This window comes from Gadus chalcogrammus, chromosome 11 (assembly GCF_026213295.1).
Source record: "Gadus chalcogrammus isolate NIFS_2021 chromosome 11, NIFS_Gcha_1.0, whole genome shotgun sequence".
NCBI lineage: Eukaryota > Metazoa > Chordata > Actinopteri > Gadiformes > Gadidae > Gadus > Gadus chalcogrammus.
This window is the reverse complement of record NC_079422.1, coordinates 23,146,585-23,174,569: the sequence shown is the minus strand read 5'-3', so window position 1 is coordinate 23,174,569 and position 27,985 is coordinate 23,146,585. Positions and strand designations below refer to the sequence as shown.

Sequence of the window (27,985 nt, the reverse complement as noted above, 5' to 3'; positions counted from 1 at the left end):
TAATCGAATACCGGCTCACGTTTTCTGTCTCCACCTCTCTCTTACTTGTGTGTGTGTATGCATATGTGTGGGTGTGTTTCAATGGAATGCAATATTCCAGGAAGAAGGTTTAATGGAGATCAGTTTACAGATGTAGCCCGTGTGATTTTAATACACATTACTGTTTCTAAGGTAGCGATGGAAGGAATCTTGCCAAAATGTCCTCGAAGCTTGAGCATTCCCATTTGTTGGAATATCAGTTTTGCAATGTGACCAACAAACAATTGCTCATAATCAATGGTGACATCAGCATAAACCGCCAAACTTCGATCTGAAATTACAATGGAGGGTTTATTGAGAAGGTGTATGGATAGGGGCTTCAGACATGTGTGACAGACACTGTAGGTGTTTATTTACCGCTCCCACCCTGCCTTTAATGAGGAAGATGAATGCTGAAAGGCTACATCATCATATTAATATACAGGGTGACTGATTCAGTGGACCACAGAGAGCTGCTTAACATTTGCTCCTTTAAACCCTCCAACGAATGAAAACCTGACACCTACATAATAGTATGGAGACTATAGCAATGTGACAGATGTTCTAGCTGTGATATTGTGTGTGGGTGAGAGACACACAGAAGGATAGAGAGACATATAGTGAGCATGAGTTGAACAGAGACCTGCATCAAGAGATCTTCACTCTTCGCTCAACAGTTCAGCCGCCAGCAGGCTTGTCATAAGATTCCAATGCACAGAACCCCAACCATACGTCTATACAGTCAGCAAGACTGAAGAATGTCCATAACATCTATTATTGATGTGGCTTAACATTGAATCTTTATTTCTGCTAAGCTTGTACTCTTCCATCCATCAGAAGAATGGCATGTATGATTATTGCTGAAGTAATCGTGTACAAATGTACACTTTAATGTTTGAAGAATATATAGAATCCAGAAGCAAAAGGTTTCAGGTCCAGACGATGACGATGGACGACGGAAACCTTCTTGTCCTTTTTCGATTTCACATCCTATTATAAGAAGCAAATCCTTTTGAAAAACGCTTTCAGAAAGTTCATTCTGCAACCATTGAGAATATTGCATATGCACAAAAAAATGTCACCAAATGTGAAACAAGGAGATTGTTGAGGCTTGTCACCAGCCTGCCAATTCTAGCAATGGTTCATTGCATCTACCAGTGCTTCTTATCACCAAGGTATTATGAGTTCTATCTGCTAAATGACAAGTTGCTCGGAGAAAAAGCATAAGCCTATAATTAAATGAGGAAGTGAATTCAACCATTTGGACTGGTGCAGTCATACACAGAGCAGATTGTGAAGAGCCACTTGGTGTAATTATGTTCTTATTAGCTCCATCACATGAGGGTGGTGGGCCCAAGGAGCTTGGTATCAGTGAGACTTTTAATGTAGCGCTAGCATGCTGAATAGCCACTACACGGCTCGGTGGAAAAAAAATGGTTGGAAAACTGTAAAATCTGGGTAGGAATTTCTTGGAACACAAATGATCCATCATACTGCATTTGGGGGAACACAGAAGCATTCGTGATCTCCATCGAGATTTGTCGTTGAGAAAGGTATTGCTCAAAAGACTCCCTGTGCTTACTTTTAAAAAAGTGACCTAGCAGGATGTAAACACATATCTTTATGGGGGAATTAGGGGTACATACAAAACATTAAATGAAAGGAGAGAGAAAACAAAGATTTTAAATATGTCACACTTAGTGGTTTATTAAAAATATATGATTTAAATAAATATGGCTGATATAACACAAGGGTGCATCACAAAAACAAGATAGTGAAACACTTGTTGGACCTTCCCTTATTATAAAGAATGGTTTGAAACTCTTTGATCTACATCGTAAGCACACAGTGTCCTCCATGTTTAAAGATCTAAATATTTGAAGTAGGTTCATTTTTACAGTGTAGCAACCATTATTACAGTGTAGGAACATCTAGTTCAGTCTTAGTAATTACAACGGCACAGACTCATTCACAAGAGGTTAACAGAAGCAGACACAAAACAGTATCCTGTGCAATAGGGAAGTCTCAAGACAGGTAATATATGGCAATATATGACTTTAAGTAATACAACGGGACATTTGACTTAGCTTAATGTACCAGTAGTTATATACCTCAAACTGGAATGCAATATAATATTGCATAAAAACATGTCCTAATTTCTGTCAATTAAATGTGAGGCTGTATCTTTGATTCTGTCAACTATGTCTAGGGATTGCATTCAATTCTGTCATCCAATAATATTGGTAACCCGGCCCAAATATATGCTCATGATCTAAATAAGCACCAATCACAGTGCAAAACAAAAAGCATAAACTAGACTTTTAAACCTAATTCTCCAAGGATGTGTTTACATGCACCTCAATAACCATCCATGATTGAGGCAGAGACTGTTGCTGTGTCTCAAAGAATAAACACCATACATGGTTTATATCGTTAAGGTTAGTATTGTATAGCATCTATTTTTGTTTTTTTGGTCTGTCTATGTTTTATAATGGTGTCTTCGTAAGCCCTTGTGGGCTGGGCATGATAATGCATGACACAACAATGAAATTCATTCATTCATTGTAGTCCACAATGCTCGGACAAGCTTTTACATAATTTCAAATATACCAAAGCTTATCCTGTTTACTGAACACAATGAAAGAAGAGATATACCGGTACAATGTGAAGTGATCTCTAAATCAGTTGGAAACGCTAATAAAAAATGGAGCCGTATCGCCATTAAGCACCAACATAAAATGGCCTATCAGTTAAAAGTGAGCATCGATCAAACATAGCCAACGGTTAAGGACCCGTTCCTTTGTGTTTGTGTAGCCTAATGCAGTTTAAATAAAATACAATGAGCATTTTATCATCTACATAAATGCTGCTTTGAACAAGTCAATTGCCATCATCATTTGCAATGATACATGCACAAACAAAAACATAATGATTAACAAAATACCTGAGTTTTCACAATGCTGCTAATGGTAACAAAAGTATACATATAAAAAAAATTGCACAATCAAAAATATGTTTTGAAAATAATTATTTTCAAGAGTGTCAGTCTAGGTATTCACAGTTTCAAGCTGTTTGTACACCTGTAATGTCAGTCAAAAACCTTATCAGACATGCTCTTCAATATTTCAGATACGTTTAGTAAAATGTCGAGTTTTGTGGTCTGCCAACCACCAAAAAAATTGTGGTTGATGGTAATTCTCAAAAATTAAATAAAACCTGTGCTATTTACAATACTTGTTATGTTTAACAAATAACCTCACATCAAATGGCATGAAGGTTCTGTAATAGTGTTCAAATTCTGTGACACTGAGGACAAACTCAGCATATAAGGATAAAGGCTTAGTTATGGTTGTACATCGACGCAACACAAGGGGGTTTAAGGACCCAATACGTCTTTGCGGACCCTCCTTAAGTCCGTAGCAAAGGGCCTGAGCTGCCTAACCTTGCGTCTAGGCGACACAGCAGGAAGGGCTGTGATTGGCCCGCCAATGAAAACCCGATGTAAACCCGACGCAGAACCAAAACAGGTTCACGACTCCGTCGAAGCGCCTGTGTGGTCATTGCGTTGCGTAAACGTGGAACCATAACTAAGCCTTAAGCTGGCTATTCTGTCTTAAGTCATCCTCAAACAATCATTTACATCAATAAGTCTCTGGCCTGTTATCCTTTAACATTGTGGTGGTTGGTGGCAGATCATACCCAATACTGATTCCTCTGAAGACTTGGTGTTGTGGTTCTAATGATGTGGGCAGTTGCTACTGGCACGACATTAGTCCAAGCATGTGAAGGCGCAGATGAATCAAGAGTGCCGTAGATGGACCCTTGGTTGAGTGCCAGCAACCTATCAATAACAGGACTACTGGGGCAACTCGGGCTCAGCGGAGTGACCGTCACTGTGGGAATTGTCAAGCTTTTCTGAGGCTGTCCCTGATAGGTCGGCCTGGAGCCTAGAGGGATGGACGAGGGAGGGGGCTTTGAGGTCACAGGCGTCTGCTTCCTCCGCCGGTGACGTCGAAGCAACAAGACCATCACCACAAAAAGGATGACCAGTAGCAGCAGGGCCAGCAGAGGTAGGATAACCAACAGTGGGTTGGATGTTTTCTGTGGATAGGACTCTACGCGGACCGGTGTGTTCCTGTAGGGAATCTCGACTGTTCCCAGGGCAGGCTTCCCTAGAGTCGTACCCAAAAGGGTAGTCCGGTTTGACGCAATCCCCCAGCGATTGCGTCCTTTGAACTTCTGCTGGTTCTTGCTGCTCGGTTGCATGGTGGAAAAGAGGGTGTTCGCAGAGGCTGGCACAGCTGTTCCATTTTGAGAGGTCTGGTTTAAGGTGCGATGGACAAATGTGGTCGTGGCTAGGATTGGTGTTTTTGTGGTGGAGAAAATTGTCGGATCATATGGCACCACAGTGAAGTAGAACTCTCCTTTTGCGGGTTGGATATTCGCAGCTTTTAAGACAAACACGAGGGAGTCATTAAGTTCTTGAATGCCAGTCATGTTTGCACTGAGCTCGAAAGACACCAGTCCCTTCCTCACATCCTCAAATGTAAATGTTTCCGCTAGTAAACCTCTCCCAGAGTTTTTCAGTCTTGTTCGAACAACCTTACCGTATTTCGGCTGGGAGACCACCAGAAAGAGTGGTTCACTGTCACTTATATTAGCAAGCTCAGAGGCATCCAGAAAGGAAGTTGTCATGGTGACAGGGATGCCGTTAGGAATCCTTACCCCACTGCCAAATTGGATTAAAGGTTCGACAGTGATGTTGAGCACTTGATCGGTGAGATTGGCTTCAGAGGTGAAGGCTAAGAAATCAAAGCTGTCTTCTCCAGATAATAGAGATGTTGATTGGTAGAGCAGCGATCCGGCCCGTAAATCCTCCTGGTCAAACTGAGTAACTTCTTGACCGTCCTTTAGAAGTTTCCCAAAATCCGGAGGTCTTGTAATTCTGTAGTGAACGGTGGTGTTTTTACCGTTGGTCGCAGCGGCCAGATTGTCTTGGCTCAGTGAAACTGTGGTCTTACTTTGCTCCAGTTTCAAACCAGTGTTGTTGACCAAAGTAATTGTGATGGCTCTTACGTCAATGTTGAACAGTTTGTAGACTGGCTTGTGGTGGCCATCGGTCACGCTGAAATAGAACACCCCTGAAGCAGAACTTCCATCATGGATGAAGTAAATGCTTCCATTGTCGATTTGGGCTTGAGTAAAGGCCATGATCGTATCATTTAGACTTCCTTCAAGAGCAAGGTAGCCATTGTTAGGTTGACTTACAACAGAAAATTGGACCTCAGCAGCAGGATTGTCCAAGTCTTCTACTCGAAGGTTCTTGGGCCCAAGTGCCACTTTATCACCTTGTATCACCGTCAAGCTAGGGGCCTTAGTCTTCAGAACTGGTGATTGGTCATTCACAGGTATTATCGTTATGTTGAACTGCTCCTCAACCACATCCTTGTCCTCTATAGGGCGCTGTGCAGTCTTGCCCTTGGGATTTACCCATATGTCAAAGACGAAGAGGTCCTGCGTGCTCTCAGAGTTGTCGTGCTTGTAGGTGATGCCGTATTTGTTGACGATGAACTGGGAGAAATTGGGTTTCTCCTTGGTTAGGTTTCTCTCGCCTACCAAAATGACACCGTGTTGGGGTAGAGCTTTGACCTGGAACCAGACCTCGTTGGAGCTTCGCTCTGGGATCGGCAGCTTCGTCATGAGGTTAGAGGCGTCCAGGTTGGACTTGTCAATGGCAACGCTTTCCCCCTCTGTTACGACAGCACCTTGGGTAATAAAAAAACACAACACATGTTTTACATAAAGAAAACCTTGACTCATGAATCAATATTAAAACAATCAATACATTAACAAGAATTCATGAATACCTGTGTTGGCAATGAGGACTGTCTTTTGCTGAGGCCCGCGGTTTTCATAGGAAATGTCTATTTTGAAGGTCTGGGTGTCTAGAGTAGCGGGCTGCGATGCCACTGAGAAGGTCATTGAGTCCATGGCTGCCCAGCCTACTGACTCCCCTGGCGTTTGGATGAAGACAACCTCCTTCCTGTCCACCTGAGGTACAAAAACAGGATGATGTCAAGAGATATACTGCAAGATATACAAGTCTTATAATAGATTCCCATTAGTCAATGCAGCAATACAGGCATCTGGGTAGACTTATTTATTATTTACAAGATGGAAGTTTAGGGTTGATGGGCAGGCTTTTACACTTTCAAAAACCCAATCAAATACTGTCTGGCAATGCCAAAAAGTCATACTTCTTATGCAACTGTCAACAAGACTTAAACAAAAGGTTATAGTATAACACAGGAAATGTTTTTTTTTTTAATTTGTTAAATATTATCACATTTTCCATTAGTTAGTAAAAAATAAGATATTATTGTTTATAATTTGGTTACTCCTTTACCATGTCCTGTGTGAATGTGGAGAGATCGAATGTAGAATTATCAGGCTGCACGGTCACCAGCCTCCCGAGTTTAGGACGACGAATCACATTGAAAGTAATACTGCGGTTTGAGTGTTTGCTGTTGTCATTAGTCACTGCTTGCAAATTCTCCGTTGTGATTGGTGTTGAAGAGCCTGAATGTGAAGAAGACAAAGGGTCAGTTAAACCAATCAATGAATGGAATTTGCTGCGCCTTGACATTTAGTTTGGAAAACCACCAACAAATGTAACATCAAACTAGTTTAAGACTTTCTCTGACCTACTTTTATGATAAAGACAACTATAAACCATTAAATGTTTTTTGTAGTTTAGTTGCCAATCCTCAACAGATTTTTTCCATTTGCTTTAGTGTCAAATGGCTTCCCTGAACACTGCCAAGTATTGTCGATGCTTTGAGGAAAACGTAAACCAACTTTTCCCTGTTGAAATGCAGAAATGGTTCTTAGTCAAAATGAGGCCAATCAGTACTGTACAGACAGAGAGAGCCCTTTGAGGTGTTCAACAAAATTTTGTTATAAAAAAAGACAAAGACATTATATAAATTATATATATAATTAAATCATGCCCACACGTTAAATAGAATTCACAATGACCATAAAAAAAAAAGGGAGTTTCAGTGCAGGAGCTCCCTTATGCTTCAGTAGAGGAGTGAGTCAGAAAATTTCCTCGATAGGATGGAGGGAAACCCCACGCAATGAGCCACTTTGTGTTGTGTGGGAAAACTGTGTAGACAAGATCAGGATAATGAAGATGCTGATGAACAGATCAAGGGGAAGATTGAGAACCACATTTGTTTCCTTTCTCCTTTTATTTTTTTGCCCTCTTCCACGATTTATTTTCTCTCCCTCTTTTAATAGAAGAGGCAATGTTCCCGTAAGACAAGCAGACAGACGGATGGACTCAAAAGGACATGAAAAAAAAGAAATGAAGTACAGAAACTCCATTAGACAGTGACTCAGACTGATAGAGAGACAGAGAGTATTAATGTTCAATCTTTCATGGAGGCCACTGGACTACATGGTGCTTATTCAGCTTTCAGAGGGATATTATAGAGCCATATACATCAGCCTGTGGCACACATGTTTACATTTTAAATCTGTAGTTCCTGGACTCACAGCTCTGCAGCCTGTTTTATTGTTAAATATAAATTTGTTATTCGCATTGCCTTCATATGAATAAATGTTGGCAGGCTTAATGCTTCAGCGAACAAAAGATCACGTAAGAAAGACATGTTCCACTGAACATGATGGCAACCAACTGGTTGAATGAGTGAAAATAAAGGTAAAATAGGATTACTGTCAATTTCCTTGTATTCACATTCATTCTCCAATATAACATTATTTTAACTTCATTCAACACGTTGTTATTAAGGATTGAATTTTATACTGTAATTTAACTTGTCCCTAAAACTATACATGTCTAAGAGGAAAGGGCCATTTCATGAATTACGTATCTGTAAGTACGGTCTTTGTGCACGTCAAGCTATTAAGCGCTAGCCATTTGTGAGAGACTAACCAGATATCCCGACGTTCTCCGTGACAAAGATCACAGACATTTACCCCCGAGTCAGTGAGTCACCTCACGCCCAACATAAAAACCCTTCATTTTCGGATAACCCTTCCCACCATCGCACACAAACACAGACGGACAGACAGCCCTGCCTGGCACAGTGGCACGGAGCGCTCATGAAGCCTCTACAGATGGCGTTGGAGGAGCTTCCATCCAGAGTCCGCTCGGAACTCAGCAGTGTGTCTGTTGGCACTCAGGCCACACCACCAGGCTGACCCCCATCAAGGTTAACTCTACTTATAACTCTCCTGCCGACCCCGCCAGCCCATACTACCACTTCACTGTATCTAATCAATAGCAAAACCGTGTACCATCGACCTATTTTTAACATTTTGTTAAATGATTAAGTGGTAACCAACGCATTAGTCTGTTGAATGAATATTTAAATGAGAGGGAATTCATTATTTAACCAATTGACATGAGTGGCAAGGGACAGACAGAGTGACACATACACACACACACACACAAAATACCGCGAATGACAGGGCAATGTGTTACTGATGCTATCAGTGTGTTTTGACAGAACATAGTTAACACATACAGGACTGGGTCCTATACACATACTCATGTTCAACTGACATGGCAGATTTGTAATCTTCAAGCCGACAGTGGCCGTTGGATTTCATCTGAAAGGATGTTCAACCTTCAGGAAGTATGAATGTATTTCTAAGCTATGTGCAGAGGCAACACCACGCCTGGCAAGACCAGGCGTGGGAAAGAGGAAGAAAAGTGTCCTTCTGTATGTTCAGAACATTCAGTTCAATCATCACAACGTGTCCTATTTTGGATTTGTATAAAAGTATAAGATATTGTGGCAGACGCCAGGGAGGAGTGAGGGGAGTGGTAGGTCTGGCAACCTGCTGGCTCCACCCCCAAGCCTTACATGGACTTCCTCCCTTTAACGAGGCGAGCCTGGGGATCATTAAGCAGGGGTGCTTGGGCTTAAAAGAGCTAGCAAACGACAGACAGGGGAAACTGGAGCTAGAGCTAGCACAGGACAGGCAGGATCTGTGTGATCGCCTGGAAGCACGGAACGGCCTAAGGGAAAGAGATAGGTGGAAAGTGTTGGACTGTATCATAGAGGAGGTGGACGACCCTTTAGCCACCCGGGTTTTGGTTTACTAGGTAAATAAACCATTCTGCACTGGAACTGCTCTCTGTGTTGTGTCATTTTGTCCTCCATTCGACTTGGTAGCGTGGAAACCCCACACCCACAGGCCCGCTACAACATACATACATACATACATACATACATACATAAAGTTACATTTTCTGGAAGATGAGATGAATCATCTTGTTTTAAAGGGGTCCTAGATACTCATGGGCTCACAACATATACACCAAATCATTGTTTTTGATTCTTTGATTGGATTCACATGTTTGCATCTTTTGCCCCAGCATCATTTCCCCTCGGTGTCTAAAGTGTCCTGTGAAGGCCGGGGGCCTGGGGCTCACCTGGAAACACCTTGAGGGCCTGGTTGGTCTCCAGGCTGAGCAGCAGAGCGCTGGCTGTGATGCTGAAGATCTGCCGCGGGCTGAAGTTAACGCCGTCGTTCACTTGGAAGTTGAAGCCGCCAGACATGGCGCCTGGTTTGACCACAAATATGTCACAAAAAGATTAGTTATCATATCTTCATCCACATACCTCCTCTGTGTGTGTGTGTGTGTGTGTGTGCGTGCGCAGTAATAGCACAAGGCTTCCTTCTGCTTTACTTCAATCCTGTGTCTAATTTCATCACCGGTGCATGGCGTAAATGTTCCTGCAAGTCATGTCTTTCCAAACCAAATAAAACGCTGTTCACTAGTCGCTTTTTGGTGGCCCCTTTACATCTAAACAGCGTCTTCTAGTGGACATAAGTGGAATGACAAACCATCTTGATGGAAGAATAATACAAAAAAACGATCTTAATATTTCCTCAGAGCAATTGCCCTCACACAAATGTAGGCCACATTCAAACAACTAACTATTCTATAACAAAAATAATATATATATTCGAATTGGGATTTTAATAGTTCATTATAATTCATTATCTCTCTGTTTGTGTGGTCAGGTCTTGTGGGTGTCCTCTAATGAAGGACTCTCTGCCCAGCGGTGTGTACCTTTGTGAACGAACAGCAGCTGACCCTGCTCTATCGTGGCCTGGGTGAAGTTCAGCACTGGCCTCATGGGGACACTCTTCAGCGCCAGGTGACCGTTGCTGGGCGGAGTCACCATGAACGCCAGCTCCTCTGGGGGCGTGTCCTCGTCCTCCGCCCGCATATCCCCCGGTCTGATCTCCGTCACAGAGGCCACCCACACCTGCACACGCGGAAAACAGCATGGGTCATCGCACCTCATTTTCTGTATGTGTTTACGTGCGATTATCGCAGTGTGCGATCGCTGGCCCACCTTCAAGGAAGGTTGGGCAGCTCCCCCCCCCCCCCCTTACTTGGTTGGAACCCCCCTGCTGAGAGAGTGGGAATAACAACCGCTGTACCATGTTTTGTTATTAAAGTGAAAAAGGTTTGTATGGTGATACTAGGTTTGAAGACACCATCAGTCAAGGGTGCAGGAAAGACTTCGTCATTGATGTTTTGGATAAGCAAATGTATTTTCCTCTCACCCATGGGTAGATCACATGTTCCAAGCGCTATTCAAAAAGTCAATAAGACATAAGTCATAAAAAAAGTGAAAAAAGTTTGTAGGCATACGGTTGTGAAACTAGTATCACCAGTTTGTATGGTGATACTAGGTTTGAAGACACCATCAGTCAAGGGTGCAGGAAAGACTTCCTCATTGATGTTTTGGATAAGCAAATGTATTTTCCTCTCACCCATGGGTAGATCACATGTTCCAAGCGCTATTCAAAAAGTCAATAAAGACAAAAGTCATAAAATGCATTTTTAACTGATTCAAAACACAGCCATATAACTGCAATTGTCATAAGTTATACGTCATGTTGTAGACCACAGTAATCATTTTGTTTTACAAATCACTCCTCCATACCACTTATGAAATGTTGACCCAAGCTAAATACCTTGCTGTGTATCAAGGCTCAAAACACAGTGGTTTGGGAGTTAACAGAGGTCAAGGGCAGATAAGACACTCTTCAGCTTGCTTCACAACTTCAAGCTGCTGTTGCTGTGTTCAAAAGCGTGATTCACAGGAGTCATCCAGACGAGAAATACAAAACCAACCTAGCAAAACGTTTCTTTTTCACCACGTTGTGAAACCGCCTTATCTTTTGTAACATTTCCTATTTAAAATACGACACCATAGTACTGGTAATCAAAAACTGTGCACTGTTTGTGGAGAATATTTCTTGTTTATTTCTTCTGCTACGTTTCTAACGGCAAGGCAATAATCATCCAAGAAGGATTTTGATTACATTACATATGCACATAATCCCTCTTCCTATTCTAGCAGTATAGTAACAAAAGATGTCTGGTCATCAATTTCTACAGGTTGGACTCGGCTCTGTTGCCCTGGAATAGACGTCGATTGGAGCTTTCTATTTTCTATTAGCCCCTACTTTCTTCAATAACCATATGGGAAACCAGACACTTGGTATTTGTGTCCATATGTGTGTGTGTGTGTGTGTGTAAGCATCATGCAATTGCATAAAACAGTATGCCTCAAAGATTTGTGTGTGTGTTTGTTTATGTGTGTGGTGTGCTTATTTGTGTGTGTGTGTGTGTGTGTGTGTGTGTGTGTGTGTGTGTGTGTGTGTGTGTGTGTGTGTGTGTGTGTGTGTGTGTGTGTGTGTGTGTGTGTGTGTGTGTGTGTGTGTGTGTGTGTGCGCAAGGGTGTACACATGTGCATGCGTATCTTTATCGGTCTAGCGGGAACTGCCCCACACATCCCGTAATGAGCCACTTCACAGGATGTCGCCGTGGGATGTTAACACTGACTCAACACTTTTTTCAAAGCGAGACCACATGACATGACACACATTTCGACCAATGCTGCTTCCAACAGGCCCTGCCAAATGCTTAGTGATGCTAGTGTTATAACGCCCCTGGCTTTGGCTTATAGGTGTTAAAGACTATGAAAAAAAATAATGTGCGAGTTAGTTATGTGGTTTTTAAAAACAAACCACATACAGATACTGTAGTGTAGAACAGTACAGACAAGTCAAGTTTATATCGCAGAGCAAGACCGCCACCCTGTGGACAGAAGAGGTATGTAAACTTGCTGATGGGTTAAAGGGGACATATTATGAAAACAACCCTTTTCCTGGGATTTGGGGTGTTGTTTTGCGTCTCTGGTGCTCCAACACGCATTAAAAAACGTTGAAAAAAGTCTGTACATGATTTTTGGAGCGAGATATGCATTTCTCAAAGTATCCAACCTACAGTTACCAAACAAGGGAGTCCGTTTTAGCGTCCCCTCCTACGTAGGAAGGAGGCACAGTTGAATATTACCTCCCACTTCCCCACTCCCCATCCGCTGTCCGCTGTTCCATTTGGTGGAATAGCGGACGAGCAGCTCCGGCGGGGGGAGACTCGGCGGCAGCTCAGCTCCGGGAGTATACAATGCCTTTCTCTGCCGGACTTCCGTCGAAGCTTCGGCGGCAGTCCGGAGGAGAAGACATGGAGGAGAAAGGGATTGTACTCTCGGAGGTGAGCTGCCGGACTGCCGCCGGACTGCCGCCGAGCTACCCCTGCCAAACTTTTCAGCTCCCGGCGAACGCCGCCGGAGCTGCCGGACTACGCCACTACGAGTCTTTACTTGTTGTGGAAGTGCCAGAGACGTCAGGTAGTCTTTATGATTCATAATATCATCCGAGGCGCACATAGCTTTCGGCCGTGATATTAGATATAATATCATGTAAATACCCATACATAATATTATTATTAAATTATATAGATATAGAGCTCCAGGAGTCCGCAATGCTGTGGTGCAGTCTGACAGCTCATTGGTCAATGGGCAGCAGCTTTTTTGCATTAAAGCTACAGACACCAGAAACAGCGCATTCTGAAGGGACTGAAACACAGGGGAATAGCGGTAGGCACGATTCTTTTTCCTAAAAGCTATATCCAGCAAACAGCTTCAAAAACATGTTTTCTGGAACTCAAGTACCATGTTTACTTGTTGTGAAAACGCCATAATATGTCTCCTTTAAAATAATTTGTTCATTTTACGTGATTGTCACAAAAAATATAATTTACTCTGACGATTTGTGCTGGTAAATTGGAGATTTTAATCTGCTCCTTTTCTTTATTTGAGGATGTTTTTGGAACAAAAACACAGCCCTTAGGTCATGTAAAAATATTCACAGAACAACTGCTTATGTCACATTCTGTCAATCAATGCATACACGCCGACGCGTATCCATCAAGACAGACAGACAGACAGACAGACAGACAGACAGACAGACAGACAGACGGTCAACATAGTCCAATTTTCAAGTGAATGTTGCCTGTTAATATTAGAATAAAGTTACTATATCCTAATATTATCATATAATATTCAGAGAAAGGCGCTCCGAATCCAAAGCTAGTATGGCATGACCTCCTCAATGTCGTTATGTGCCTATTTATGTTCATATCAGAATACAGCCGTTGGCTGAATGAATGCCAAAGATGAGATAAACGAATAAATACAAACTTTAATGTAGGCCATCCTTGCCTTACAATGGTATTTTTGGTTACATAAGCACATGTAAATGCCAGGGCAAAATGTAGTCGTCAATCTGCTTGCTGCACTGCGAAGCCCCATCCGAGCCCCTTGCGTCTGCATAGCTGACATTCTTTCCACCAGCCAGCCAGTCAATCAGCTAGTCGGTCAGTCAGTCAACTGGGCTGCCTCACAGCCAGCAAGCCAATCAGCTAGTGCGTTTATGTGGCTGCCTCTCAGCCAGCCAATCAGCTTGTCAGTAAACGTGCTTGCCTCTCAGCTGGCCAGAAAGTAATTTCATTCAGTCAACCATCAAGCTAGTTCGTCAGTCAGCAGGCCACCAGAAAACCAGACAGTCAAGCCAGCCAACCAACCAACCAGCAAGCCTCACAAAGTTTCCTCCATTTAACTTGTGCGTTGTTAGGATCTGGTGGGTTCGAGATGGGCATGTGCAGCGAGAAAGGAAGTGAGCAGTGAAAGAAATGGTTTAAATATAGACGCGGCCTCGCCCACTCACCCTCAGGACCCTGTTAGCCGTGATGATGGGCGCCTCATCATTGACAGCTGCAACCTGGATGTGCACTGTGCCCGGCAGGCTCTGCTTCCTCAGGACAGTGTCGTTGGCCGTGACCGTGAAGCTGTCGTCCAAGGACTCGCCGCCGTCGTGGACATAGTAGATGAACTCGTGCTCAACCTATGGATAGGAAATACAAAAGGGCATTGAGTAATGATTACCTTAAAAGGTGACATATTATACCACCAGTGATGTCAGAGGTGGCAGATTTTCCAAACGGCTTGTAACGGCTAAACGCACTCAGACCTGGTGGTATGATATGTCACCTTTAATAATAACTAAATTAGAGTTCTGATTGACCCAATTTAATCTCATACTTTTGCATTGATGATAAAATGTCAACACAATTTTCTTTGTGTTTCAATTTTTTTTGTTCTTTTGATAGCTTTTAAATAATAACAAAGTTCAGTTCTGATTAATTTAATCTAATCGCAACCTTTTGCGTTCATATGCAACATGTGAAAATATTTAAAAAATATATATTTATTTTCCATGTCTAGTGTCATGTTGACACCCTTGAAGGGCAGAGCGAGGTCCTACCTGCCGCCGGGTGAAGGAGCTGATGTCCACCCCTGGGGAGCGAGAGTGCTCGATGCGACCGTGGAGCGGCGGCTCCGTCACACTGAACAGGAAGTTGATTCCCGAGAAGTGCCTGTTGGTGACCCTGAGCACCTCCTGAGTCAGGGCCTTGGAGCCGCCCTCGCTCAGAGTGAAGTTGGACACCTTCAGAGGGATGAGGCGAGGGACGATGTCCAAAGACACCCTGATGCCCGTGACCTCCGTGACCCCGTTGGTGGCGTCGAGGACGAACATGTCGTTGACCTGGTCGGGTTCCGCCTGCACGTACTGAACGTTCCCCGCGTTGACGTCCTCCTGGGAGAACGTCGCCGCCGGGGACTGCCTGGTTCCCACGTAGCGCTCTCCGGATTCCTCAAAGCGCCGCAGGAAGCCGTGCGCGGGCGTCTCCCTCACTGTGAACACGATCTCCGCTGGGAGGTTGTCCTCGTGAGTGACCTGCAGTGTTTAGGCAAGGCAAGGCAACTCTTTTCATCCATGAGTCAGACTCAAAGTGCTACACATACAAACATCATCATAAAAGAAAAGAAAATATTAAAATAAAATAGATACGCAAGAGAAAATAAAGTTGAAAAATGAAAGTGCAATGTATTTATGGTTTGCAGTAAGCTAAAATGTATGCGATAATTACTGGTTCTAAATTCATATTTTGGGGAATATCCAGTAAATAAATATAGCTAATGGATCTAGAACGACGTTCCGCTGACACTACTCACCTCAAGTTTAGTCTCGTCAATTTTAACCGGCTTGCCCTCTTCCACCAGCAGCATGTTGTTGTTCTGCACGATGGGGGGCCTCTGGTGGCTCTCCAGGTAAACCTTGACATGGACCCTTGCCGTTACGGTCAGACCTTTAGATTGCACTGTCAAGTTGAAAGAGTCTGCCACGTGACCGCTGTCATTGTGACGATAGGTGATGAAGCCGTTCTTGAGATCGTGCAGTGTGAACGACACCACCTTCGTCTCTTTCTGATAGAGACTTCCGTATTTCGGGGCCTGCTTGAGACCGAAGAGCACCTCAGAATCATCCCTGATGTCCAGGTTTGAAACTACGCTAAAGTTAGCGGTTGAAAACGTCACTGAGTGGCCCTTTTGAACCAAGAGGCCGGTGTTGTTGGCCACTCTCAGGAAAGGGTCGTGGGCGTTGATGTCCAACAGGCTGGAGACAAAGTGTTTCCCGTCCGACACAAAGAGCACAAAGCGCCCGGTGCTCACGCCCCTGTGGACGAACAACACTCGCTTCTCCACCAGATCCCGCTGGTGGAACTGGAAGAGCCGATGGGAGGTGTCGTTGGCCAGGACCAGGTCTCCCATTGGGATCCCACGGCGGGTGTAGAGCAACTGGCCGTCGTCAAAGTCTGAGTCGGCGTCGTGATAACGGAGGTCCTCGGCGGTGAGCAACCTCTGGCCCTCTCTCACCACGTTGAAAACGCTATCGATAACCCGCACGGGCTTCTGGTCGTTGACCAGCTGGATGGATATGTTGAACGTGCCCTCTTTGGAACCGATCTCATCCTCTGCGACGGAAGATTTGAACTCTGAACTGGTGGAAGCTATGAAGGTGAAGCCGTCCTGTGTCGCCTCACTGTCGTCTTGGATGTACATTATACGCTCCTCTAAAATGTCCTGGTTACTGAATGTGATGATCTTGTTGTAGCTAGAGTTGGAGTTCGACTGACTTATACGGGCTAGTTTTCCGTGTTTCGGACTATCGGTGACAGTGTAGTAAACATCCTTTGTACTCAAGGTCTCCGCAAACAACTCATCCTTTGTGATCAATTTACTTTCTCCTTCCAAAAGGGACAGTCCATTGTTCTTCATGAAAACATTATTAATGTCTGCTTTAATAGATATGTTATAATCAAAGCTCTTGGACTGGGCGTGTTTTGAAAAGAGGAGAAACTTAAAGCTGTCATTGGTATCTTCATATGGCCTGTCCACCAGCTCGTAACGTACTTGCAGGTCCGTCACATTCCTCTGGCTGAACGTGGCGTTCTTCCTCAAGACCGTGTCGTGAAACAACAGCTTCCCTTTCTTGGGCGTGCTGAGGACCCTATAGTACAGCTCTCCCTCTGCCAGGACCACGCCTTCAGCCGTGGCATACAGACTCTCCGAATCCAAGGTGACCTTTCTCACTTTATTGATGGCCGCCATTACGTTCCTCACCAGGTTGAACCGAACCCACTTCACCGTGATGGGGAACAGCAGCTCTGTGGTGGCCCTGCCGGCGATGGTGACCTTGCACTTGAAGTAGTCCTGTTGCAGCAGACGTCTGGATCTCCCTGAAGGTGCTTAGATACCGGAGGCGCTCTTTCTCCAGGAGCCTCTGGGTGAACGAGTCGGTGGACCGCCACTCTCCACTGGAGTGCAGCCTCTGCAGCTCCCCGTACTGGGGGGGTTCCACAGCGTCGTATCGGATGTCCACAGCCTGCTTCACGGCGTTCGTCTGCACGGCCAACTGCTTCGATCCAATCGAGGCGTGTTCTCCCTGGGTGATTTCCAGGCCCGTGTTGTTGGCGATCTTGTACTCCAGGGCGATGGCCATGACTCTCAGGACCACCGTGTTGCTGACTCTCTCTCCGTCGCTGACTCTAAACACTATCCTCGAGTTCCTCACCCCTCGGTGGACGAGGTACAGCTTCAGTTCCGCCAGGTCTGTGTGAGAGAACGACGTCACCGCCGAGCCCGGGTTGGTCTCGATTTCCAAATAGCCAGCGTCTGCGTTGAGGTTTCCCAGCACGGAGAAGACGAGATCAGTGGAGTTGCTGTCAACATCGGAAGCTTTCAAAACGTCTGTGGTCAAGTGTTTCCTTGAGTTTTCCAAGAGAACAAAGAGATTTCCTTCAGGCAGACTCAGCTCAGGAGCGTCATTGGTAGGGGTTACGGTTACGTTGTACCGATACAATTTATTTCCCTTCAGGTAATTGGGAACTGGCTTCCTACTGCTTGAAAAAATGGAAAACATGAAGAAGTCCTCTTGGTCTTCTGATCCTCCATGGATATACATGACCCGTTCGTGCCAAAGGTCAAGCATGCTAAAGGAGTTCTCCCCCTGGTCTTCTTGGTCAACATCCAGCCTTATCTGACCATGGGTTGGCTGTTCTTGTATTTTGAACATAATTTGAGACTGACGAATCCCAAGGCTTTTGAAGTCCAGGTTAATTTTGATGTGTTTCGACTCAAGAGAGGCCCTGCCTCCTTCTGGAACCACAAGGTTTTTCAGGAGCACAAAGTTGGACCCGTAGCGTTTGTCCAACCCTCTTGCAAGTGTAGACATGGGAAGTGCTGGCCTTGGCGTAACTGAAGGAACTCCGACGGTGGTTGGTCTCACTGTGGTCGATTGTTCCGGTTCTTTCTCTGGCTCACAGCCAACTGATATATCTTTGGTAACGATAGCCATGGACAGACCAGTCTTGACGCCATTGACTTTGATGTCCTTTAAACATCCCTTGAAGGATCCTCCTCGCACACGTTTCCCAGACACAGAGAGCAGGCCTACCTTCCTGACCTCTGCCCTGGTGCTGTCATCAATGCCCCCGACAAACAGCGACCCCTTCAGCTGAAGCACCTTTAAGCGAGATCCAATATTGGTTTTCACGACCTCTTCATCCACAGTAAGCTGGAGGCTTTTAGCGTTGAAGTACAATTTAACGGAATGCCACTTTCTATCGTTAACCGAAGTCAGCGAGCGAACTTCGGTCTTGGTTCCACCTTTACCAACCATGGCCACCGGCAGGCCTTCCTGAATCTCCACGGCGACAAAATCTCCGCCTCGGGCCGCGCTGTACAGCACGATGCCCTCCGCGGCGGCCGTGTGCACGACACACTCAAACTGCCCTTCCTGCTGGGCGCTCCAAAGGGGCAGAGAGACGTAGGCCTTGGAGCTGAAGAGGCTGACCGGGTCCTCTTCCGTGGCAAAGAACTGGGGGCTGCACCCAAGGGACACCTCATGGACGCTCTTGATCCCGGTGAGAGGCCTCAGCGACGACAGCAGGTCGTGGTCGTTGAAGACCACCTCTTCCACGCAGCCACGGAAGCCCGGCAGATCGGCAGGAAGGTAGGGTTTGTCGAGACCCCCCGAGCCGCCGACGAAGAGGCCGTCGTCCGCGTCGAGGTCGTGTCGCGGCCCGGGCATGGTGAGGAAGGTGTGGGAGTTCCTGTCCACGGTCAGAGTGACGTTGCTCTGCTCCTGGTGGACCTCTACCGAGTGCCAGGCCAGGTCGTTGAGCTGAGTTCCTCTCTCGGAGTTCAGCAGTCCCTCCCCGGAACCCAGGTCCAGTTTGACCTGAGGAGAAATATATTAAACCAAAGTTCAAGGCAGGGATGGAACAATTCTAAAACAATAAAAACTATTTGTTGTAATAGCATTACATTTTTGTTGAAAAACTGTTTTTTTTGTTATGATTGATTTTTGATATTTTGTTATTGAAAAAGTAACAATAAAAAACAATAACTAGGTCCAAATGGAAAACCGAAATTGAATTTGAGAACTTCAAATATGTAGTTTGCACAATCCACCAGCCGTCTAGCAAAACAGTGATTATGTCAGCAATCATCTTGTGAATCCCAAGCGAGAAGAGGAAGTACTTTCATCGTAGACCCATTATAACCGATGCCGTCACCAGTTGTTGCAACAGTGAACGCTGTATCCCCAAAGCCGGAAGAACACTTGTATTACTATAATCACTTAGCCTTTGGCTCTGCCCTTTGAGCATCATGTCACCATCTCAGGCTACTGCTTCATTTAGGTAACACACTTGTCAGGGCTTGTACACGCCGAGGCCCAGCTATTCATGCAGAGCTTTGGGGGCAGCCATGATTATCTCTGACTCACTGGGATTGAGACCACAAGCCCAGGGATAACTCGCGGTACTCCAAAAATACAACTTGAAACTCTGATCTGTGTCAGTTTCGGTCACAATGATGAGTGGTTCTCCCCCCTCGTGTGCACCCAAGTGCATTGATACAGCCAGTGCGATTCACTCCCACCGGGTCTAAATGGAGCTGAAGTGGGGTCAAAAGGAAGGCGTCTATGTGGTGCACCGGGCAGTAAATAGAATAACAAATAAATAACTATCATGTATTCATGCAAATGGAAAATCTATCTTTCTATTGCGCATGCTGGATCTGTAGGGCTAAATCACTTGTCTAATAGCTACCAAATATGTAATGTTTGCAATTTTCTCCAGGAACACTGACTTGCTAAAAAACCTGGGAAGAATTTTGAACGATATGGAATATGAAAGATTCAGAAAAAGCAGTCGCCATTCAATTCATAAGAGCTGACAACCATCTACTACAATTCCTGGAAGGGGAGTCCTGGACCAAATGCATCACTGTGATCATCTCATTCATGTGCAAGTTGCCTCATCTAATTATGAGCTGATGTCCCGGCTGTGACGAGGAACAGGCGGTGAGAGGTAAGCGCGAGGATTGAGCAGGGTTATCTGTCAACTCGTGTCATCGTGATCGCTGAAATCTGCTTTCAGATTTAGTGTCTAGGCCCGTGTGTACAGTGTAACGTGTTGGAGCACAGCAACTCATGGTGTGTGACGATGTTGGAATACAGACGGAGAGACGTGTGTGTAACTACGTGTATAGAGTAGAGAGTATGTGTATGTATGCATTTATGTATGTATGCATGTTTGTATGTATGAGGGGCGCCTGGGACGGAATTCATACTTGGTCTTACACACACTATTATAATCTCGCATATACACCCCTATAGGCATACACACAAACACTATTATACTCCTTTTACATGTCATGTATGTATGAGAGAGTATAGTAGTGTGTGTGAGAGAGTATAGTAGTGTATGTGAGATAGTTTGAATGAAGTCGTTTAGGATTCGTAATATCATCCGTTCTATAAAATATTCTAATCTAGAACACTCCGGGAGCTCCGACGGGGGGTCCTTGAGCTCTATATCTATCAGTATAATATAATATAACGGCCAAAAGCTGTGTGCGCCTCCGGATGATATCATGAATCTAAACGACTGCGTCGGGTTCTCGGACGTCTCTGGTCCTTCCACATCAATCTGAAGTCCAGATAGAAACACGACATGGAGGAGAAAGGGATTGTTGCGAAGTGTATACGTGGAGATACGCTTAGTAGGACATCTGATGGATGCGTTTCCTGGAGCGTTCTGGCCGGGCAGGCGTGGACTCAGTTATGTGCTCTGATTGGCTAAGCATTGGTGCTGAACTCCCGCCTCCTGGATACCCGTATGTATACTCGGTGCTGATCCCTTGTGGCTATGTGCGGGAATTACACTTGTTTTTGTGGCCTTGAGCGTCCCTGGGCCCTGTCCCTGTACCGCTTTTATCTCCAGAATTGATAGATGGGAAAAAAGCCTCTCTAGTCGCCAAGGACATATGTGGCCTGTTGGTATGAATTTGTGAATTTATGCAACACATGTCGTGGTTCAATTGTAATGACCACGGAAGAGGCAGTGAATGAAGTGTTGTTTAGACAGCGATTTATTTGAGACCACCGCTAATAAACCGTTGGAACACAGACACAAGACCGGTAACCACGACAACGCCGGTAACCTCAACAAATCATGCGAAGCCCCCCCATCTCCCAAACCCCGTGACGCTACAATATTATAAAGATATTTCAGCCGAACTCTCTCACACACACTACTACACTCGCTCACACACACTACTATACTCTCTCACATACACTACTATACTCTCTCACATACACTACTATACTCTCTCACAAACACGACTATACACTCTCATACATACATGTAAAAGTAGTATAATAAGGTGTGTGTATGAGTATAGTGGTGTTTATGCGAGATTATAATAGTGTGTGTAAGACCAAGTATGAATTCTTTCCCAGGCGGCCCGTCATATGTATGCATGCACGTGTCTCTCACTCTCAATCTCTCTCACACCTACACCCACACATCTCCCCATCTATACTCCAGCCTCAACACACACTATCGTGTTGTTGTGCTCCAAGATGCGTACTGCACACACAGGCAGGACACTAAACAAGACGCAGCACCTCCAGGTGCCATCTGACAGCGGATTTCATTAATCACGATGACACAAGATGAGAGATGATCCGGCTCAATCTTAGTGCACACACACCTTACCGTCTGTTCCTTGTCACAGCCGGGACAACAGCTCATAATCAGGAAAGGCAACTTGCACTTGAATGGGCTGATTACATTGATGCATTTGGTACCGGTCTCCCCTTCCAGGAATTTTGATACATGCACTTCAGCTCATAGGAATTGAATGGCTACATTTACATTTTGGGCATTTAGCCGAAGCTTTTATCCAAAAGTATAAACTTTATATATGCACATCTGTGTGTGTGTGTGTGTGTGTGCGTGTGCATATGCGCCCACTTGTGCATGCATGCGTATGTGTGGCTTAGCATCTATGTTAATGTGTGTGCGTTCATACATAGCGGTATGTGTGTGTGCATGTCTGCACGCGTGTGTGTGAGTGTGCGCACGCGTGCGTGTGGCGAGACTCTGCAGATGCGCCCGGGCTACAGATGTACCGACCTGCAGGCGCCCGGCGTGGAGCTCCAGCAGGAAGTGGTCTGCGCGGCCGGCGGCGAGGAACAGCAGGCCGGCGGCGCTGGAGGTCCGGAAACGAAGGCGCAGCACGTTCCGCTCGGACGACTCTGCCGCCTTGAGATGCACGAAGCCATCCCCGTAGAAGGAGGCTGCAGAAGGGAGGGGCGGAGGAGAGAAAGTTAGGATCTATTTGGTTTGTTTCTACGTTTTAGGAGTTTGGCCTTTGTTGTCTGGACGGAGAGGGCTTCCACCCCCTGGCCTTGGACAGAGGTGGGTGCCCTGTGGGGCCCGGTGGGGCCCGGCGGGAGTCTATGTGTGGAGTGTGGAACTATAGGTGGATGAGCAGGGGGGACGATAAAGCCAAGTGCCCGCGTCTGCATGTATGGTGGTCTTAATATAGCACACATGACATTTAGACTGGGGAAAGCTGGGTTAATTATCATGCTGGTTGCTCATGTGAAAGCACACACACAGAGACACACAGAGACACACACACACCTTTATATGGGACTTCATGAATATATTAATGTATTGTTGTTTGAGAATGTGCTCCAGTTGTGTGTTTTATCATTTTGGGTCTCTTGGAGTCTACATGGTTCTGTTGCTTGATGGCTTCAATATCAGATGCCTTGAAAAAACAAAATACCAAAATCCATACATTCATCCCATGTAGATGAGAGCGAGATACTACAAATTGCTCCGGTTTCCGAGAAAAGAGTTGAGCGTGTTAACATGAATGAAACCAGTGTTCTGCGTGTTGTTTTCCCCCCATTAATGGTAAACCATCTGACTCCATACGCTGAGGATGTGGCTTACAGGGAGAGGGTACAGGTTTGGGCCTGCCCTACCCGGGACAGGAGCCCTGAACCTGCACATGAAAGGCTCCGGCGTCCCCACATTGTCTCAGAGACATAGCACCCAGATAGAACACGGCGACCGGCCCCAGCTGTTCCTTCTAGCCCACATCCCCGCCAGGGCGCATCGCCCTGTAATCTGGACGGATACGCTCCACAGCGTTCTCATCGCCAGGCAGCCACCATCGCCCACACACCATGGGTTCAGAAGGCCGGCTTGTTAAATCGGCCAGGTTCTCCATTGTTTCTGTAACAGGTTCAATCTCTCTCTCTGAACAACTATGTGCATATTATGTACACACACACTCCAGTTTGAATGTATTGCTGGGCAACTGATTCCAGTTCTTATGGAGGCCTATTTCTGAGGACTGCAGTACAAGCACACTGTACTGGAAAAGGAAGATGTATACCAAATTCATACAATATCTTTAAATCCCAAGATTTTCTTGCTCGGTTCTCTCTACATTGTTTCTGTAGACTCCACCGGATGTATCTTTGTTAGTCTCCTTTATAAAAGGACAAGGTAAACGCGACAATGCTGTTATCAATAGAGAATAGTCATAGATGGCACAGCTCTTAACAATTTAGCAAAAGAAAGCTGTCATAACTGAGCCTCATTGAGAAACTTGGTGAGAAGGAACTTGGGGAAGGTCAATTTTAAATTCTGTAGGAATGGTATTATGATCACATTTTACATGTTAATTTCAGTATGTAGCAGGCAGAGGGCAATTAGTTTCCACAGCAACAGTGAATTAGCAATGCCTGACTGCTACCAGGACAAATGGAAAGTGTGGTCACGATAAAGTGGGTTAATGCATTTGCCCACCGAACAGGGGTTAATGCGCTAATGGGACAAGGCATTACTTTACTTGACCCACGATTGATGGGCTGAGTCCTCGCAACCACCAGAATGAAACCACCAACCAGTGAAACTCTGGCCTTTAACAAATTAGGAAGTAAATGTCCTATAATCAATAGCAGATTACAGACGCTATACTACACTATAACAGGTTATGGGATGTAAACTGATGGATACAACCACATTGGCACTAACTAGGATAACCACTAGGCTATAACAATAGATGAAAACTAATGCTAATACAATTAATCGATAAGATAGACAGAAAAATTAAATTATTATTTTGATCAATTAGTCATTCATCATTCATTCTGTAAAATGAATGATGCTTTTTGGAATTTGGTATTTAGTAATTTCTTTGCTATCTTGCTGTTTCGGATTATATGACAATACTTTAGTTTGTCTTGGCCGCTCTTCGCCAGACATAAGAGTGAGCAGAAATCCCATTGAGCTTTTGCAACTTGTTGGTTATTTATTCCTCATCATATATGCTATCGTTTGCATAAAGTGTTTAATGGACAAAAGATTGCATCCATGAATGACCCTAATCTGGCCCCTATGTAAGCCTCCAACAGCTGCAGACGTTATTCTGATGGAAGCCGTCAGAGAGCAATGAGTGGGTAACAAACGCATCGGGATAGCTGCAGGCAGTATGAACCCTCGGTGCATTAATCCAGGGAACGGGCGGTGACTCAGAGGGACTGAATGCATTATTACACTGTTTGTCCTTTCGTTGTACACGCCCATCAGAATTATAAGACATATTCCTAAGAGAAACTACCAAACAACACATTTTCTTGGGTTGGGGTCATCACATTGTGATTTATCATTTTAAGGTAATATTTATGATTATCTTTGTTTGATCCCTGTGTGCGATTGTGCTATACAAGCATCTCTCTTTCATTGATAGATGAACCGAGAGGGTTTTTTCAAGAGATACAGCCAGCGAGGTGGGTAGACTTTTTGAAGAGCAGTTAAAACAGCAATCACAAATATGTTGAGTAAATTGCCCCAAGGCTGATTTTATATGGAGAGAAAAAACGATCTTTTGCCCGTAAATCACCTCAGGAATTGTTACAAGCCTTTGTAGAAGAAGCTTAATAAGTAATTATTGACAGAATAACATGTCAGACCACCCTTCACACAGTATTTAATGTTTCCTGTGTATTCTTTATCATCGCATAGGCAGGAAAGTTGTACTTTTCAACATGTTCAAGTAAAAAGACCCAAGAAGACCAATCAATCACTAGGATCCACAAGACCTGCCATGCATTATTTTGACTCCAAAGAACTCTGCAGACATCTGTATCCTGACACGTCCTAAGTGCTGAAAGATGTGAGACTTGCATTTTAAGTACGTCAATGAGAGAGCGTCGTGATGAACCCCTCTCCTCAAAGTCCTCATGTGCACTTAGCAGAAACAGAGGTTGTTGTGCCCACTGTCTTTCATTTACTCCTCTGTGTCTGCTGGGACTCCGGGACAAGGACGTAGTTATCCACAAGGATTCCTTTCCAGAGAACAAAACCAGTGTCGTCGTCGTCTCTCACCCCCCTCTGAGCAAATGCCTGCATGTTGTGTTAAAAGAGGGGGTAATCCCTGTTATTTCCCTGGGCTTCTGAAGCGCTTCCCTGGCCAGAGAGCTTTCAAAGGGAAGGGTCGAGCATGGAACGCATGGTGTTCCCTCTGCTAGACAAACTATCACACTAAGCTCAAACCAGCCATCTGAAGACAGGATGTCAACATAACTTGTAAATGGTAAGGAGCAGTAAAACCTAAAAAAGGAAAATAAACACAGGTTTTAGACGCATGTGCTATTAGCAGAGAAAACTGACGCTGATTGTTTTAGACTTAAGTTAAAAACAGTGTCCAACTTAGGACTGACTTATAATGTTAAATCCACATAAAGCATCAGAGGTTGTTCAATGATTTATTTGAGGTTCATCAAAGACATTCCAGTGAGGGAAAAAAAACTCCCCTCACTAAAAAAACGTTGGGTTCCTGTGCAACGCAATGTTTTGGTTCTCTGTGCAATTCCCCCCAGAACGTCAAAACATTGCACCGGGGCCTACCTGTTGCGCCATGGACCCTAAGGCTTAAGAACAGTTTGGACATCACATGGGAAAAGAAACAACGGGCAATATTAATTTCATCAGACAGGACTAGTGGCTGTCTCCTCTTGTGTGGTTCACTTTTACAACAAATGCAACCAGACTAATGCGCCTTCTCTGCCTTCCCTGTGTTTTTTTTTCTTTGCTGTTGACAGCCTTGCAACTCTATCTTTCATCCATTGTAAAGACTCAGCACCTCGGTTCCAACCAGCCCTTCTTTCATAATGTAATGCATAGACAGTGAAATAAAGACAATTGAGGAACGCAGTCAAGGGAAACAAATGTCTCCCTACTCTGTATTCTTGTTGACGGCTACGAATAATAAAGACGGAATGAGTCATAGTATAATAATGCTATGCTTAGCCTTATGGATATATTCCTCCCTCCCCCTCAAGAGTGCAGGCGGGATAAATGAACCCCAACACGTTTGGAGGCATGTCAATCAAACATTTCAGCCCAACAAACTGTAATGAATGGGTTGGTGCTTTGTGAGGAGCTACATGGTGCTGCTGTAAGCCATTGGTGAAAACATATTATTTTCTCGTTTCTCGAATTTTCCCTTGGAATGGTTTTATTTTCTGGTTTGTTGTTTAACAGCTCTTGCAACATAGGTTTGGCGTCTATTTTCAGCCTTGGATGCAGAAAGTGAGTGAGTATTGGTCAGTAATATTGGCCTAAAATATCAACTTGATTGCACATTTCCATGTATACAATGATTAATGAAACAACATGACAAGGATGCCAGGAGTTGATTAAACTAAGATAACCTACAGGCTAAATATTAGCAAGTAGATTTGATCGATTCCTATAGAAAACGACACCTCGCCTATTGCCTTTTCTATATTGGCCACAGCATGATGAAGTCCCCTGATAGACGAGGATAAGCAGAACATGACATGCCTGGGCTACACCGATCTTATCTGACCTTTACAGAACAGATCTTCCATCTTACCCATCTCTACTGACACCGTAATAATAAGTCCCACACGACGGTTTCACTGACGGACAACGAGGCAATAAGGTATATAAATAGTAGCAGTGGACGCACATTACGCAGACGAGGCTAGTGAAAGTATGTGAAAGTGAATATTTGCTGGCAACAGAAATGTAAAATCCCCCTTCACAACGCTAAAGATTACAAATCACACATTAAGCATTGCAAAGCCGACGATCGCGTTTCAGTTTTAATTCGGCTTTTAGCGGTTTAAGAAAGTTGCACTCTTACCCCCCAATGCCAGCTCCAAGATCAGCGACCACCACAGCAGACCCCACAAACACAACTTCTTGGTGCTTCTCACGACAGACTCCATGTTGTACGGATGTAGGGATACCGCTTGACTATGCTTGATAAGTTACATATTTACAGCTAGGGGAACCTTGGAATTTCGGCAATCTATTTGCACACTTCAGGTAAAAGTTGGACCCCCCAGCTCCAACAATGAGATCTCAGCAACGGAGCTCCTGCATTTCACCACTGCAGAAATCTTTAACTCCGCCCCGCTGCTGTGTGTGTGTGTGTGTGTGTGTGTGTGTGTGTGTGTGTGTGTGTGTGTGTGTGTGTGTGTGTGTGTGTGTGTGTGTGTGTGTGTGTGTGTGTGTGTGTGTGTGTGTGTGTGTGTGTGTGTGTGTGTGTGTGTGTGTGTGTGTGTGTGTTTGCGTGCGTACGTACGTGTGTGTGTGTGTGTGTGTGTGTGCGTGTGTGTCATAGTGTGTTAGAGCACAACCCTTCTCATGTAGTGATCTGTTTTATGCTACAAAAGTATATAGGCCTAGTGATAATGTGGAATATGGCATTTTCTGTAATTAAGATACAGATCTGCCTCCATTTAATTATTT

The 27,985-nt window shown here is 44.7% G+C and overlaps 1 protein-coding gene across 1 annotated transcript; it reads right to left on the bottom strand.

Moving 5' to 3' along the window:
* Positions 1-252: 252 nt before the first annotated feature.
* On the bottom strand, positions 253-27,617 carry cspg4ba (chondroitin sulfate proteoglycan 4ba). The gene is given in 11 exon segments (XM_056601820.1): positions 253-5,783; positions 5,886-6,069; positions 6,425-6,597; positions 9,488-9,619; positions 10,133-10,331; positions 14,149-14,325; positions 14,746-15,219; positions 15,498-17,040; positions 17,042-19,065; positions 22,313-22,476; positions 27,375-27,617. Coding segments are annotated over 11 exon segments (7,227 nt in total). The 5' UTR covers positions 27,460-27,617; the 3' UTR covers positions 253-3,711.
* Positions 27,618-27,985: the final 368 nt, after the last annotated feature.